This window comes from Acinonyx jubatus, chromosome C2, assembly GCF_027475565.1.
Source record: "Acinonyx jubatus isolate Ajub_Pintada_27869175 chromosome C2, VMU_Ajub_asm_v1.0, whole genome shotgun sequence".
NCBI lineage: Eukaryota > Metazoa > Chordata > Mammalia > Carnivora > Felidae > Acinonyx > Acinonyx jubatus.
In genome coordinates, this window is record NC_069384.1 from 65,124,264 (window position 1) to 65,141,650 (window position 17,387).

The 17,387-nt window shown below is 40.1% G+C and overlaps 2 protein-coding genes across 6 annotated transcripts in view; both read right to left on the minus strand.

The window, feature by feature from the left end:
* GPR156 (G protein-coupled receptor 156) overlaps positions 1-1,577 on the minus strand; it is a 115,353-nt gene extending 113,776 nt beyond the window's left edge. For 3 of the 5 annotated variants that reach the window (XM_015064611.3, XM_053220921.1, XM_053220920.1), the window contains exon 1: positions 1,330-1,576. The gene's annotated coding sequence lies outside the window, so the exon portion shown is untranslated. Of the gene's footprint in view, positions 1-1,329 lie in introns of all 5 variants that reach the window. The other 2 variants (XM_027060933.2, XM_027060932.2) reach the window with 1 other exon arrangement.
* Positions 1,578-11,060: 9,483 nt separating this feature from the next.
* Positions 11,061-17,387, minus strand: part of LRRC58 (leucine rich repeat containing 58) — a 48,864-nt gene continuing 42,537 nt past the window's right edge. The window contains exon 4 of the mRNA XM_015064610.3: positions 11,061-11,659. Within this exon, the coding sequence (XP_014920096.2) occupies positions 11,601-11,659 (59 nt within the window). The 3' untranslated portion in view covers positions 11,061-11,600. The remainder of the gene's footprint in view (positions 11,660-17,387) is intronic.

Sequence of the window (17,387 nt, forward strand, 5' to 3'; positions counted from 1 at the left end):
CCTCTGACAAGGCTCAACTCTAGACTTTATTGGGGAAGAGGGAGAAGCTAAAAGCTGGCGGTAGAAGAGAAGGGAAAATACAGGGAGCACTCCAGAGACAGTGGTGGCCCAGAAGTGGAATGAAGCCGCCAAAACAGAGACCAGAGAGCCTTCTATCCCCACATTTCCGGATCCGTAACTCAAGAAAGCCTGCCAAGGCATTTTATTCTCCAGAATCAAACTGCCTTACACTATATACAATCACTTCCTCCGCCATTTACCTCCACACGCATTTGCTCCAACTGCAACAAAGGAAGAAGCTACTGTTTTGCAAGCTTGGCTGCTACTCAGCCTGCAGGGAGGCTTTCTGTGTTTAATATCGCCATTGATGGCGAAAAATTAATTTTCCTTTGCAGGCCTCGCTGCCTAATACAACAGTTTTTCCAGCTATTAACCCCCCACCTGAATATCTCTCACTTGGACCTAGGGATGCAATAATTTAATGCTATCCTCTATATCCTGGCTTAAAGGACCACACCAAGAAAGACATTTCATTACAGGCTAGGACATAATTTGTCTACTATTCATGCATGCTTGTACCTAGAAAACCAACAAAAGGAAGAGAAAGCGCACACCTCTCTCCCCACAGATTTCTGTTCTGAAATGTTAACAAAACTCAAATTTCAAGAAAAACAAGGTTCATCTTCTGCAGTAGCACGAGTATACTTAGAGATGCACTATTCAAATATCGAGTTCTAACAAGTGGCCTCTAGCTTCTGATAGAGCTACTTTGGAAACAGGTGCCCGCCAGGGTACAAGGATGCTGCAGTTCCAGGGCGACGCTCCTCTGCCCCGAACAAGGCAGTATGACAGGCAATAAAACTTTCTCTGTTCGGGACTTCACACTCCCGGTGAGGGAGTCCATCCTACCCGCCAACCACCATGCATCCCGGGTGAACGTGCCCCTGCAAGGCAGATTTGGGGACAAGTTCGGCGAGGAGGCTGTGGAAAACTGGTTCCAGATCTCTCAATTTCAGCAGTCTGTCGCTCATTCAACAAAACAGAACAGCCACAGCGCCCCTGCCCACCAAATACCGGTACCCTCCCCTCCCCTCTCAGGAAACTGCCACTGGCATTCCTGATGAGCGACCCTGGCAGGGCTCGCCTGTAGTTCCGAAGATAGTTTCCTATCCGTTTCCAAAGAAACTGCCCAGATTCTGGAAAGGAAAGAAAGCCCTGCCCCCTTTCCACTTTTCGAAGGTAAGTGTTTGATGTTTTGTGGCTATATAGTGTCCACAGAGAGGTCCTACAAAATCCCGAATTTGGGATCCTCAAGAGCGCGCTGCTCACCTCACCAGGTCTCCGACCGCCGAAAAGCTCCAAACCCGCGTCTGGCAGCGGGACGCCCGCGGTCCGCGGGTCTCTCGCGGGTTCGCGGGGCTGGAAAGTACCGGGAGGGACGGGGGGCAGGGCAAGGGCAGGCAGCCGCGCCCATCGCCGCGCCGAGGGCCGGGCGTGGGGGCGGCTGGACGGCGGCGCCCGCCTCTGCGGTCTGCGCGGGGCGCGCGCTGCCCTCCCCGGCCGCCTCCGGCCCGGGCGCTGGCGGGGCCGCGCCTCCCGCCCCTCCCCTGGCGCCGCCCCGCGTGGCGCGCCGGACCCCGCGCTCGGCCCAGGAGGCCCGCACGGCGAGGACGCACGGATTCGCGAACCGGGCGCGCCGCGCTCCCGGCGGGCCTTGCGGTCTGCCGCCCGCTCCGCCGCCCTCCTCCTGCCGTCCGTCCGGCTCCGACCCTCGGGCGGTGGGAGCATTACCCTAGCCGCCTCGGCCCGGCCCTCTGGCCCAAACTCGACAGGAACAAGGCTGGAAGGATTCCATCCAAAAGTTCCCTTTTTTATTTCTGGGATGGAGTCACCAAGTAGTGTTCTTATTTTATGCTCTCTAGGTTTTCCAAAGTCTTTACGTTGAGTTTGTACTCATATCATAGTCAGAAAGACGAAGTTGGGGCACCTGGGTGGCTCAGTCGCTTAAGCAGCAGACTTTGGCTCATATGGTGATTTCACGGTTTGTGGGTTTGAACCCCGTGTCAGGCTCTGTGCGGACAGCTCAGAGCCTGGAGCCTGCTTTGGATTCTCTGGATTCTGTCTCTCTCTCTCTCCCTCCCTCCCTCCCTTTTTCCTTCCCCCATTTGCGCTCTCTGACTCTCTCTCAAAATAAATAAATAAACATAAAAAAAAAAAAGACCAGAACATTACCTTTTCCAGAAATGTTAAAAGGAAGCCACAAATGAGATGTCCCTCCATTCAAAGGTGTGTGAGCCTTTGCGTCTAAAATACCCTGAAGAAGTCATAGGGTGAGAGATCTGGAAAGGGTCTCTGGAAACTGTTTAGACTTTTCATATTTTCGTTTTATTTTAAAATCTCAGACGTATTTATGCTGGTTGGGAAATGCCACATTTTTACCATTGCCTTGAGGAAACCCTTGGCTGGCCACGGAGTCAGGGAGGAAAGCCAGCTGGGGCCACTCCCACCCCAACAAGTCTGTGGTGACATTCCTAGATGTCTCATACACAGTGTTACTTAACCAGAAGAATTCTTTTCACAGGAAGGGTTTTATTAAGGGGGGAAATAAGAGGAAAAGGGGAATGCCAAGAGTTATCTCTTGCCCAAGAGCAAGAATTAGGTCTGAAGTTGTATTCGGGACTCTTTCCAGAGCTCTCATTCTATGCCCCCAGATACTTTCATTTGGAACATGAAACTGAGGGGGACCCATCTGATCCTCCTCCTTGGTGTTGCTATAGTTAAGAAGGTTTTGGGGTTCCTCTTTTCCTTAGGACAGCTGACTGCAGAGAGCAGAACCACATCTTTGGTTCCGTGGTTCTACATTGAGGATTTGTCTTTTTGGTCTCTGTGGAGCTTTTATTTTACCTCAGAACTTCTCTATGTTGTAGCTCATTATTCTCACTATCCCTTCTGCATTCTGCAAGATACTGGAATCTTTCTTTGAATGTGGTTCCCACCTGGAGTTCCAGCGTTCTCTTTCTTGGATGGGAGTATTCCCAACTCCTCACTTGCCAGACACAGAAGGTTTCCTGTCTTTCACCAAGGCCTGCACTACTTACCTCAGAAATGATTCTGGAATCTTTCCCCTCCTCCACATACCCATGTTGCTGCTCTTGTTAGACTTTTATTACCTTGGGTTGAATCACTTTAATAGTTTCCTAACTGGTTTTCTTGCCTCCTGTCTCTCCTCACCCCCGACACAGACCTAAGAATGTCACTCTCCTAATAAAACAAACAAAATATTCCTCCTACCTACCGCCCACCCCATCCCACTGTTGCCAAACTTGCAGTAACTCCCCTCTGCAATTGGAGTATAGTCTAAACTAAACTACTTTCACAACTGTGAACGAGCTTCCTACCTTCTGTTCACTTAACACCTGTGTTCCAGTTATATGAAGCTGAGTCAATTGCTCCTCTTTGTGTGTGTGTGTGTGTGTGTGTGTGTGTGTGTGTGTATACTATATATATATATATATATATATATATATATATATATATATATATATACAATATATATATATATAACTAACATGCAGTGTATACAGTGCGCTCTTGGTTTTGGTTTTGGGGGTAGATTCCTGTGATTCATCACTTACATACAATACCCACTCATCCCAAGAAGTGCCCTCCTCAATGCCCATCACCCATTTCCCCCCTCCGCCCCCCATCAACCCTCAGTTTGTGCTCTGTATTTAAGAGTCTTTTATGGTTTGCCTCCCTCTCTGTTTGAAACTATTTTTCCCCTTCCCTTCCCCCATGGTCTTCTGTTAAGTTTCTCAAGTTCCACATATGAGTGAAAACATATGATATCTGTCTTTCTCTGACTGGCTTGTTTCACTTAGCATAATACCCTCCAATTCGATTTACAGTGTTGCAAATGGCAGGATTTCATTCTTTTTTTTTTTTAACATTTATTTATTATTGAGAGACAGAGAGACACAAACCATGAGCAGAGGAGGGGCCGAGAGATGGAGAGACACAGAATCTGAAGCAGGCTCCAGGCTCTCAGCTGTCAGCACAGAGCCCTACGTGGGGCTCTAACTCACAAACTGTGAGATCATGACCTGAGCCAAAGTCGGATGCTTAACCGACTGAGCCACCCAGGTGCCCCAGGATTTCATTCTTTCTCATTGTCAATTGCTCCTCTGTGAATTCCCCCTGGATTTTTAATGCCACTGTTTATTTTGCTCACTCTCCCCTTATCCTGGATTTCCCTTTATCCCCATCTTTGCCTGTTGAATTGCTCCCAGACCTTCAAGATCCAACTCAAATGCCTTCTACTTTAATGAAGTTCTTCCAGATCTTCCCAGTCAGATCTGTGAGATCAATGAATGTCTCTTTCCCAGCACCCTGTGTTTCTGTTACAACACTAAGTTCAGCTGTATGTTATAGCTGGTTGTGTCCTCCTGTCTCCTCACTGTCAGGGCCTGCAAGGCAGGGTGTGTTTCTGACTCATCTTCATCCCCCGTGGCAATTGGCCACACACACATTTTAAAATAAATAACTATTCTTTGGTTGTATATAAACTGTGTGCTTATTATAAAAATTCAAGTACATAAAAGTATAAGAAAGGAAATAAAACCCCACACCCTGGAAGAACCACTGTTAATATTTCAGTGATCATATATTCATGCATCTCTTTATGCACATGTCCATCTATATAGGCCCACATGGAATCATTTTGTGTGTGCTATATTTTCTTTCATACACACTCCTTTCTAATTTTTTCTTACCTGACTCTCCCCCTTACTACTCTCCCTCACTATCAAATTATTTAAAAAGTTAAGCATGCCAACATAACTTCCTTCCTATATAGAGAGTTGTTTTTTGTTGTTCTTTTTATTTATTTTAAAGAATGAGGTGTCATAGACTTCTGTGCTTCTTGCTTTTCTCATAAATAATGAGTCTTAAAATCCCTCCAATTCAACTAGTATTACTTGAATTCACTCTTTTATTTTAAAGGCTGCATAGTATTTCAGATATACCAAAATTTGTTTACAAGTTCCTCTATTCATGGCATTCAAATTCTTTAAAAAAAATTGCCACTGCCATGAATGTTTCAATAAACGTCCGTATATGTATATCCAAATGGCTTGATACTTTAATTTCTGAGGGATTAATTCCTAAATATGAGATCTGTCTATTTAAAATGTTAAATAGGTTGCCTTCTAAAAGGCTGTAACAATTTGCTCTGTATTGCTTTAGCCATCCTGATAAGTGAATAGAGGTAGTTTGGTGTTCCATTATTTGTATTTCACTGATTACTAGTGAAGCTATTTTCTCCCGCTTTGGATTTTCTGTTCTGTAATTGCTTTTTCATATACCTTAATTCATTTTTCTTCTTGAGTTCCTGGTCTTTGTATTTTCAAAGTGTAAGAATTGCTTATACATTACAGATGGTAACTCTTTAATATGTTGTATGTGTTGCATGTACTTTCCCCAATCTCTTGTTAATCTTTTAACTTTATTTGGAATTTTAAAAATCAACTACAACTTATTCAAGTTGACATCAAATTAATTTCACATGCCTTAGGATTAGAGACAATACATTACTTGGGAAACCAAATGGATTTTGCAACTTCCTTGGGAAACCAATCTTCTATTTCAGTATTTCATAATTTATTCCAGAATTGTTATATCGTCCTACTTCTTAATGCCATACTCAGTCACTATTAATCCACTTTGCCCCATTCACAAATGTATTTGTGTTTATATTATAGCACAAATTTTCTATATATTGTTATCTGTCAGAGTCACATTAAATAGACTATTTTGATCATCAAAATTGTGTTTAGCGAAGTGTTAACACATTTAGTGGTTATTGTTTATTTTTTTCTGCCCCAAATTCACTCCTTTGGGAAAAGGCCTCCTGCTGTCCCTCCCATGAAATTCTAGAGGTCTGTCAATCTTGGAACTCCACTCTTTTTTGACCACAATAGTGGTAATAACCCATACTAGAACAAATGGTCTCCCTGTTGCAGGAATTTGAATACTGAATTTTAGGTTGGCATTATCTTAAAATGATTGCCCTTAATTCCGGCACTAAAATCCTCAGATATACCCTGTTGCTTTTAATTTTATATATTTAATTATTTTCTTAGTGGTTGCTCTGGGTATTGTAATTAACATGTGAACTTAATGTATTTGGAGTAATACCAAATTAATTTTCATAGCATACAAAATCTTGCTCCAACAAAGCTCCATTCCCTCCTCTCTCTTTTGTACTATTATTTTTACACAATATTATTTGTGTTATTTTATACATTATAAGCCCATCAACACAGTTTTATAATTTTCTTCATGTGGATTCTAGTTACTGTCTAGTAAGTAACCTTTTATTTTAACCTAAGGACTCCTTTTAGCATTTGTTGTGGTTCAGGTCTGCAAACCACAAACTGTCTGGTTTTGTTTTCTTGGAATGATTGACTTTCTCCTTCATTTTTGAAGGACATGATTGTTAGATGCAGAATTCTTGGTTGATGGTTTTTTCTTTCTGCACTTTGATATATCATCCCACTGCCTTCTAACCTCCATAGTTTCTGGTGAAAAGTCATCTGTTAATCTTGTTGAGGCTTCCTTGTATTTGAAGAACCATTTTTCTCTTTATGCTTTAAAGAATCTGTCTGCTTTTCTACAGTTTGACTATGATGTGTTCAGGTATGGATTATTTTGTACTTATTGTGCTTACAGTGTGTTCAGCTTCTTTTCAAATTTGGGAAGTTTTAAGCCATTGTTTCCTCAAATATTGTTTTTGCCCTTCCTTTCCTCTATTCTTCTGAGATTCCCAAGATGCTTATGTTGGTACACTTGATTGTGTCACACAAAGTCTTTGAGACTGGATTATCTCAATTGATTTATCTTCAAGTTTGCAGATTCCTTCTTCTACCTGTTAAACCTGTTAAGCTTCTCTTGTGAATTTGTCATTTCAATTATTGTAATTTTCAACTCCAGAATTTCTACTTGGTTCTTTTTAATAATTTCTGTCTCTTTATTCATATTCTCTATTTTGTGAGACATTATTCTCATTCTTTTAATTCTTTACATACAATTTCCTTTTATTCTTTGACTGTATGTGTAAAGCTGACTTGACAACTTTGTCTAGTAAGTTCAAAATCTGGACTTCCTCAGGAATAGTTTCTTTTGACTGCTTTTTCTCTCCCTGTGTATGGGCCATACTTTCCTATTTCTTTGTGTGTCTCATAATTTTTTTGTTGAAAAATTGGGCACATTAAATTATATATTGTAACAACTCTGTAAATCTGATTTCCTTCACCAACTTCAAGGGTTGTTTTTGTTTATTTTTTTTGTTGTTGTTGCTGTAACTATTGCTGTTGTTTCTTTGCTTGTTTAGTGACTTCCTTGGCTTATTTTGTGAAGTCTGTGTTTTTTGTCCTGTGATGTCACTGAGGTTTCTGCTCAGTTAGCTCAGTAGTCAGCTGATTAAATAGAGATGTCCTTCAATGCTTTGAAACAATAAGTTTTCCATCCTTTGCTGGAGAGGTGTGTGTGTGTGTGTGTGTGTGTTGGGGCAAGACTTTAATGCTCTAGCAGTTTACAACTCTGATTTAGCCTTCACCTCCTGCATTTCAGAGTCTCCAGGTCACCCAGAAGTGAAAGTGAAAGGGTCTTCTCAGGTCTTTTCTGGGTATGCACACAGCTCTGCATATATATTTGGCCTTCTACATCTCCAGAAACATGTGAGAACTCTTCAAATCCCCCTAAAAAAGTTTCATTCTCCAGATTTTTCTTTTAAGTTTTTTTTTTTAGGCCAGTCTCTTATTCTCCTCAACTCATTCTGCTATGTCAAGAGGCTGTGATATTAAAAAATTGCCACTGATCATTTTTGACGAACACTCCGGTGATAGAGCTTCTCTCAGTGACTAAGGTCTGAGCCAGGCCAGATAAAGATAAGCCCTATGAATGGGACTTTTTCTGGGAGGTATCAGATGGTCACATAATGACAGTTCTGTGATTATGGGCTGTTTGGATGGGGCTTTGGGGAGAGCTCCAACTCCATTATGCACCCTCCACTGGCTGCTAGACTGCTGCTTTCCACAGCTATCATAGTTGTAAGGCTGTTGGTCTTTCAATCTACTACAGGACTGTGGTGAGGCAACTGGGAATAGGACAGATTAAGATGCTAGAAAGCTTATTGTTCTTATTGAGATTCAGCCACTCTATTTGAATAAATATTCTTTGGATTGTTGCAGGTTTTTAAAATTAATTTCCACAGTTCTGAAAACATTGATTTTGGTAAATTTTTGTAAGTGTTCTTGTTGCTTTTATGGAGATGTGGATTTTTGGAGGCCCTTTTCCACTATTCTGGAATGCTTCTCCCATTCTAGTTAACTTATCGCTAAGTATTTTATAGTTTTGTCACTATTTTGAGGGTAGTATTTTTCCCATTTACATAGTTGGCTTATATAGGAAAAATTAGGTTTAAAAAGTTATTTGATATCTAGCCATCTTATCCAACTTTATTTTAACTCCATTATGTTTTTTAATAGAGCCTTCCAAAAATTCTAGATAAATAATCAAAACCAAATAATTTAGTATTTTCCCAGTATTTACAATAATTTAACATTTTTTCTCATTTTTTTGCATTTTCCAACTCTACAAAACAATAGTGAACAGCAATGATGGGAAATTTCCTGTTTCATTACCAATTTTAACAGAAATGGCTTAATAGTTTCCATGTTTAGAGTAATTGATATTACTTTTTATTGAATGTTTCTATCATATTTAATACTTCTCTTCTTCCAACAATGAATGTTGAATTGAACTTCAATTTCACAAGGTTTTGGGGAAATTTAAACTTTTAAAAAATGTTTACTTATTTTTGAGAGAGAGAGTGAGACAGAGCGTGAGCGGGGGAAGGGGCAGAGAGAGAGGGAGACACAGAATCTGAAGCAGTCTCCAGCTTCTGAGCTGCCAGCACAGAGCCTGACATGGAGCTCCAACTCGCAAACTGTGAGATCATGACCTGAGCTGAAGTTGGACACTTAACCAACTGAGCCACCCAGGCGCCCCTAAATTTAAGTCTTAATGTTACTCTGGGCTATTGCTTAAAAGTAACTTGTGAAATATCTGTCTCATAACCTGGAATTACTTGGGCACCCAGCTGAATTATAAATTGAGATATTACTACAGAGACCTTGAAGAGGCTAGAGAACACACCCATGCATGTTTTAATGGAAACTTTCTGAAGATAAAATTTCTGTCAGAATGATTTGTGACATTAAGGATTCTACTTAATTGGAATGGGGGGATTCAAGGTAGATCAGAAAGAAAGACATCCCTGCATCAGACTGGCAGATGTGTTTGGGATAGGCAGAGTCATTGTTCTTGCTGTAGACTCTCCTGGTATTACTTGAAACCCAGAACACTGAATCAATGAACTGGAATTAGCAGTGCAACTCTGACTAGGTTAAGCCCTAAAGATCCCCTCTTCCTGTCCCCCATGCTAACCCTTCTCATGAAAAAGGTAACTTCTATTTTTCACCTTCCTGATTCCTCATCTTAACTCCCTTTTCATTTTGTTTCATTTGAAAATTAAAATAAGTCTCCAGAATTTTTACCTTGAAATTCACCTGAAAGTCATAGAATCCCCAGGCCTCATCCTTTTTAGCCAATTAGTAGCAACAGGCATTGAGACTCAGCACCCAGCTCAAGTTCTTGAGATGCTCCCTGCCTGGCCTCAAACTGACCTCCAAAGACTGTCTCCAGCTTGCACTGGTACTTAGAAGGCTGTGGATAGTTTGTGAATGCTACATTCTAAGAATGGACTCCTGTCAGAATGGCATTTATTCTTTTGTTGTTTTTTCAATAAATACTTATCAAGTGTAAGAGATACCAACCTCTCCCTTTCCATGTTTTCTTACGTAGTCTTTCTAATTTCTTGGAAGTGTTAGGGAGAAGGCTACAATCCTTCTTATTTTCACTTCCCACCTGTTGTCTCTCATGGGAGGTAGATTGGTTTGTATGATTGTTTTAGAAAAAGGATCACTGCATTCACATGGCCAAATCCCTGCTTGGCTTTTTTTTTTTTTTAATGATGTTTCCCATAGGATATATGCATTCTTCTTTTCTTTGTATGGTAGACTAACTCGGGAAGACCCTCCTTCTGTAGATAGCCTGTGGTTGTACAAGTTCTGCCTATGCTTGGTTCAATATGGTTAAGTTCAATTTGGGAAGGAGGAGTATGAAACTCATTTTGGCTTCTAATCCAGGCTGTGTTCTTTAATCTAGCATTACCATAAAAACTGATATTTGGATTATTATATGATTCCTGGAGTGATATTTTTGTTGTTCAGAACTCGGAAGTAAGAGGGAATAATTCTCATATTATTCTCATTCTCAGACTCTATTTATTGGTGTTCATTCTGGACCATATCCTGCTAAGAGCTATGAAGAGGTCAGAGGATTATGTACATGGTCCCTGCCCTCAAGAAATTTGTAGTTTTGTAGTGTAAGACATTCACACAAATAACAACAATTCAAAAGAGATACTATCATCCAATATTTTGAATTTTTTTTCTGGCTTAAGGTGACAGATGCTGAAGATACAAAGATATATCTTCATGGTTTCTGCTCTCAAGGACCATAAAAAGAAATTTTCACAGAGAAAGGGAAACTGACCTAGTCTAATAAGGGTAGACTCTTAAAAGGCAGAGATAGGAGAAGATAGTCCAAGTAGAGGGAACAACATGATCATGAACTTGGAGGCAGGAATGAAGATAAGCCCACTCTCTCAAGTCCAGTTTGAGAGAACTGGGGAGATCTTTAAGGAGAACACTGGGAGATAACTGGACAGGTATATTGGAACCAATTGTGTGGTTTCCTGATTGCTGGCTAATCAGAGGTAATAGAGCCTATGGGTAAGTGTCTATGACCCTGGATAGGAAAAAAAGGGTCCCAATGGACGCTAAACTCCTTAAGAGAAAAAAAAATGTCCACCAAATAAATACTTTCCTCTATAATTTACTTGGTATGTAAGCACAGAATATCAAAACTGGCAAAGCTTTTAGAGAAACTCTAGTTCAAATTCTTTATTTTAAAAATGAAGAAAGAAGTTCAGAGAGATGAAATGAATATTTGTATGAACACTGGAAGCATACCTAAAAAATACTTAAAGATGATGACAGAGTGAGAAATCATCCTAAGAAATAAAAGCAGCAACAGGATCATCTTTGACCAAGAAAGGCAGAGTCTCTCCAGAATTCCAATAACACAATGAGTAAGAACAGTTTCAGGAACCCAAATTAAATAATTTCCTATAAAGTGAGTGGGAAGCTTTCTGGTCTTTACATGTATGGATACTGGTCTTGTATGAACCAGGGGGACTGAGTCACAGTAATTACTAGATTATTGTAAAGGGTTTTGGTGTTTTTTTTTTTTCATGTTATAGTCATGCACTTAAATGACTTTTAGGTTAAATTTTCAACCCCCAACTAGCCTTTAAAAGGTAAGAGACGTCTTTTGTTGGTGCTTGCTGGAATGATGGGAGACCAGTGGAAAGCATTGCCATTATGAGTCTTAGCAGGGAATCTGTCTCCTAGGCCTTACTTGTCAGACAGTGAGTTCCATGGGACAGGCAGGAACAAGATGTAGAGGGGAACACCTGTGGGAAACAAAAGTAAACATTGTATTAAGAATAATTAAATTAATAAAATGGACATTCTCCAACCCACCTTAGTCACCAAATGTTTAATGCACCGTGGCCCCACGCAGCCAGAGGGAGAGTTTTAATAAGCACCAGACTCCCCGAAACTAGATGTCCTGAATCCAACACAGTCGATGTAAAGTGCCAGTCCTTTGAGGTTGGGAAGACTGCTGCTTGTGCAGCCTTTTTGGGGGATGAAAGTTGAGAAGAGGTCAACATTGGTATTCTTAAGCAAATGTGTTGGGTTGTTTTTTTTTTTTTTTTTTTTTTGCCTTAAGAAAAACAGGTTTGGGGCACCTGGGTGGCTCAGTCAGTTAAGCATCTGACTTCGGCTCAGGTCATGATCTTGCGGTTCGTGACTTTGAGCCTGGCATCGGGCTCCGTGCTGACAGCTCAGAGCCTGAAGCCTGCTTCAGATTCTGTCTCCTTCTCTCTCTCAGCCTCTCCCCCACTTGTGCTCTGTCTCTCTGTCTCTCAAAAATAAATAAATGTAAAAAAAATGTAAAAAAAAAACCAGGTTTATTTATTTATTCAATAACATACAATTCACCCACTTAAACTTTATAATTCAGTAATTTTTAATATATTCACAGATATGTGCAGCATCACCAATTTTAGGGTAATTTTATTACCTCAGGGGGAAAAAAAAACATCTGGTGAGAATGAAATGTAGACTTACCATCTGATCCAGCAATTCCAATTCTGTGTATATGCCCCAAAGAATTGAACTTAGGGACCTGAACCCATTATTTGTATCCTCATGTTCATAGCAGCATTATTCACAGCAGGCAAAAGGTAGAAGCAATTCAAGAGTCCATCACCAGATATAAACAAACATGGTGTATACATACAATGGAATATTAATCAGCCTTATAAAGGGATGAAAAACGGACTCATGGTACAACATGGATGAACCTTGAAGATATCATGCTAAGTGAAAGAAGCTAGTCATGAAATGACATATTGTGTGATTCCACTCATGTGAGCGACCTAGAGTAGTCAAACTCATAGAGACAGAAGTAGAATGGTGGTTACCAGGGGTTGTGGGGAAAGGGAGAGAAGAATAAGGAGTTATTATTTAATGGGTATTGAGTTTCAATTGGGGAAGATGAAAAAGTTCTGGAGAGGGATGATGGTGATGGATGCACAAAAGTGTGAGTGTGCTTAATGCTACAGAATTGTATAACTTAAAAATGGCTAAAGTGGTCAATTTTGTTGTGTACATTTTACCACAATTTTTTTTTAAAGATGGGGCCATCATGAAGAGGCCCTTGAGAGAAAAAGCGTTTCTAGCCCATCTCCAGCACAACTAAAGTTCACGTGCAGAGAGAGGGTGAGCTGCAGCGACAGAGAGGCTTCTTGCCTCTACTTGTGAGCCGTGCAACCAACACACTACTTGCTCCCTAGCATGTTTCCTTATCTGGGAAATGGGAATAATGAAGCAGCATGGCTCTAATAGTTATTGAACTTTCTTGAAATGTAAAATTCCTTTAGACCACTATAGTATATACTCACCAACATAAATGGTATAAAACATAAAAGAAAATATATAAGTAAAAACAATGGAAGAAATCCCATACTCTTTAGCTGTCTATCACCCCCTAGTCCTCATTTCCCCTCCCCACCAACCCTTCACCTTAAGAAACCATTAATATACTTTCTCTCTCTATAGATTTCCCTATTCTGGGATTCCTTATGAATGGAATCATAAAATGTGTGGTCTTTTGTGAATGGGATTTTTTGTCTTTTTTGCCTTTAACTAAGCTGCCTCTGATTGTGAAACACTGCATTTCCATGGTGGGAAGCCTGGAGCTGTAGGCAAGCCCTGGGCAGGGCATTTGGGATTGTTAAGAATGAAACTGAAAGTCCTAAAATTAAAGCAGTTTTAAAAGTTTTTCTTATTATAAAATCATATATTTATTGTAAAAATCTCAAATAATATTGAATAGAAAAAATAGCAAAATAAAAATCAGCTCTACTCACAACACCCAGAAATAACCATCAACAATTTTTTAAAAAGTTTATTTATTTATTTTGGGAGCGAGAAAGAGAACGTGAGCAGGGGAGGGGCAGAGAGAGAGGGAGAGAGAGAGAATCCCAACCAGGCTCTACACTGTCAGCACAGAGCCCCATGCAGAACTTGATCCCACGAACCATGAAATCATGACCTCAGCCAGAATCAAGAGTCAGACAACCGACTGAATCACCCAGGCACCACTAACAGTCAGTGTTTTAATATTCTTTCAGACTTTTTGCTATGCATATAATACTCTCACATATACATATAATTTATTGTATTAAAATGTTTTTACATATTTTTCTGATTATAAAATTTAGAGATGTTTATTGTAAAGCTATTGAAACAGTACACAAATATAGATTTAGAATGTACTTGGTAATCTCTCCATATAGATATGTTTTGACTTAAGAATACGTCATGATATTTTTCATGTTAATTCACAGGAATTTATTTCATATTTGTCAACAGTTGTCTTAATAGCCCATTATATGAGTGTGCCATTGTGTTTTAGCATTATCCATTGATAAAACATGTGTAGCTTCTAATTTCTCGCTGAAATGACATAATCCAGATATTTATACTTGTTTTTTTGTGCTAGTATTTCCTAGAAGTGGAATTTCTGGATCAAAAGATATGGAAATACACTGTTTTGTAAACTGTTTTTTTTTTAAGCCTATTGTATATTATGAACCTCTTTTCATTAAGTATTTAATTTAGCTGCCTGTTATTGTAATCTACAAATGTAATAATTTATTTTTCCAAGCTCCTAGCACTAGACATTGAGTTGTTTCTACATTTTCACCATTATAAACAACTTTGCAATAAATATCACTTAGCTAAATCTTCACATGCACATTTAAAATTATACTTTTTAAAAAATGTTTTATTTATTTTTGAGAGGTGGGGGAGGGGATACAGAGAGAGGGAGACACAGAATCCGAAGCAGGCTCCAGGCTCTGAGCTGTCAACACAGAGCCTGACGCAAGGCTCAAACCCATGGACCATGAGATCATGACCTGAGCCCAAGTCAGACACTCAACCAACTGAGCCACCCAGGTACCCCTAAAATTATACTCTTAAGATGAATTCTTAGATTTAGAATTGTTCATTCACGGAGTATACACACATAAAAAATAATTATGTTTATTGTTTTTTCTTATTAAAGAAATAATATATGGTTATCCTGCATTAGAAAATACAGATAGGCAAGGAAATCAGATATGTATAACCTCACCACCCAGAAGTAACCATTGGTAATGCTGTGGAGGTGAACATTGGTAACTAGTCTGACCACATATTTTTTTTACATGAATACAAATACAGAGTATATTCTACTTTGAATACTTACAATAAGCATCTTTTCATTTATTTCCAATATCAATTTTAATACCTTCATAGTGTTATATCTTATAGATGCACCAAAATTTAGTTTCATAATTCTTATTGCTTGGCATTTAGCTTGTTAATGAACATATTTAAAAAGCTTTTCAGGTGAATGCAGTACATATGAGGGGAATCATCTTACTGTCAAGAATACCTGAACAAAAGGCTCCCGCCTTTTTATGGACCTGTGGGACAGGGGGAGGGAGAGGGAGGGAAGGGATAGTAATGGAAAGGTATGGAGTCAAAGTGGAGTAAAGTGTCTCAACCAAGCCCAATAAAGAGGGCTCTATCTGGAGGCTTTTTGGTTAGGAATATAGATATGTACATGAGCATGGCTGGTTTGGGTGGGGAGAAAGAGGGCTGAGTCCTTGACTGTGACTTCTGCCAGAAAATTGCCATGCTTTGGCAATGGATCAAGTCTGGTGTGGGGAAGGCAGCTTCTACCTATGTAGCCAGACAGGCAAAGCCTTATAATTTCTTATGATCGGGTCTGAAATATCACACATAGGATTTTGGCCTGGGGCTGGATTCCTCAGTACATGATGACAAATTGCCAAAATTTGTCCCATATCCCTTCCCACCAGAGTATGTGAGAGTGACAGTTGAAATGGAAGTTTGTCAGGGACTCAGTAGGGAGGACTGAAAGGATTTCTTCTGGGATATATAAACTGACATCTGAGGGCAAGACACAGAGTTCAGCATGACTGGGCAACTGAATGAGCCCCAGAGAATCCTAAATAGGCTAAGCCAGGATCTGATGTAATGGGTCCCCTCCTTTTGGGAGATGTGACTGAGTCATCTCCATATCCACTAGACTGAGGGCTCTACTTTTAGAGTGAATCCTAAGCACATATCGTGTGAATGCTTGGCTCTGCTCCATGACCTCAGAAAGTTATGATAAATCTTCTAAATTTTGGGGGCGCCTGGGTGGCGCAGTCGGTTAAGCGTCCGACTTCAGCCAGGTCACGATCTCGCGGTCCGTGAGTTCGAGCCCCGCGTCGGGCTCTGGGCTGATGGCGCAGAGCCTGGAGCCTGCTTCCGATTCTGTGTCTCCCTCTCTCTCTGCCCCTCCCCCGTTCATGCTCTGTCTCTCTCTGTCCCAAAAATAAATAAACGTTGAAAAAAAAAATTAAAAAAAAATAAATTTTGTTTAAAGTTTATTTATTTCTTTTGAGAGAGGACAGAGAGAGAGCACAAGTGAGAGAGGGACAGAGAGAAAGATAGAGAGGGGGGAGAGAGAGAGGGAGAGAGAGAGAGAGTGAGAGAGAGAATCCCAAGCACACTTCACTCTGTCAGAGCAGAGCCCAACATGGGGCTTGAACTCACGAACTGTGAGATCATGACCTGAGTCAAGATCAAGAGTCGGACACTTAACTGACTGAGCTACCCAGGTGCCCCAAATATTCAAAATTTTAATTTTTTTCTTAGGAAATAATCTATTTTGGTTGATTCCTCTTGAGTTTCCTCTAAGCCCTTTTGATTATTTTCAACTTGCACTATTTCTCTGAGTAATGGGTTTTCTTAGTCCATTACCCACTGTATATAGTGCTTGTATTAAATATTCCTGCTTCAAGATTTAAATACTGTGAAATTTAACAGAGAATAAGCACTCTCTGGTTAGCTCATCCAAACCCTCATTATTTCATAAACTTTTATCGCATTTCCTTTTAGTCATAATTGTTTTGGCCTGGTCTATTCTTTTTTTAACCTGTAAGATGGATTATTCTCAAGCCCTTTGGCCACTCTATGTGGACCTTCCTGAGTTTCATTAAATTATTATTATTACTACTATTATTATTTTGAGTAACTATCATAGGGAAGAACTGTTGTAGGTTCTCAGAGAGGGACACAAAGTTGAATAACTTATGGTTCCTTATGAACCTACTATTCTCTTACCTTGGCCTACAGAATTAGCCCATTGGGCCAAGTCTTTGGAGTGGAGATAGGACAGGACATTGCAGGTGGACAATCTATTCGCTAAGCCACAGGGATGTCTGACTCTTCAGTAATGAAGAGAAAAACTGATGGAAGTTAATTTCTTTAATTCTTTGTGTCATGGAAATAGATTCTCCACAAGAATAAGGGTGAGTGAACCTCATGTTTCCAGCTTTTGCCTAGATTCTACCTCCCTATAATGAGTTCTGACACCAACTACCCAGAATTAGGCTAAACTTTACAGGTTAATGGCATAGTCCTCCACAAGACTGCCTTCACTTTAGATACCGGCTGTAAGTTCAGGGGTGCTCAGGCCAACTTTTAACCTGATGGCTACAAATTTCGGCG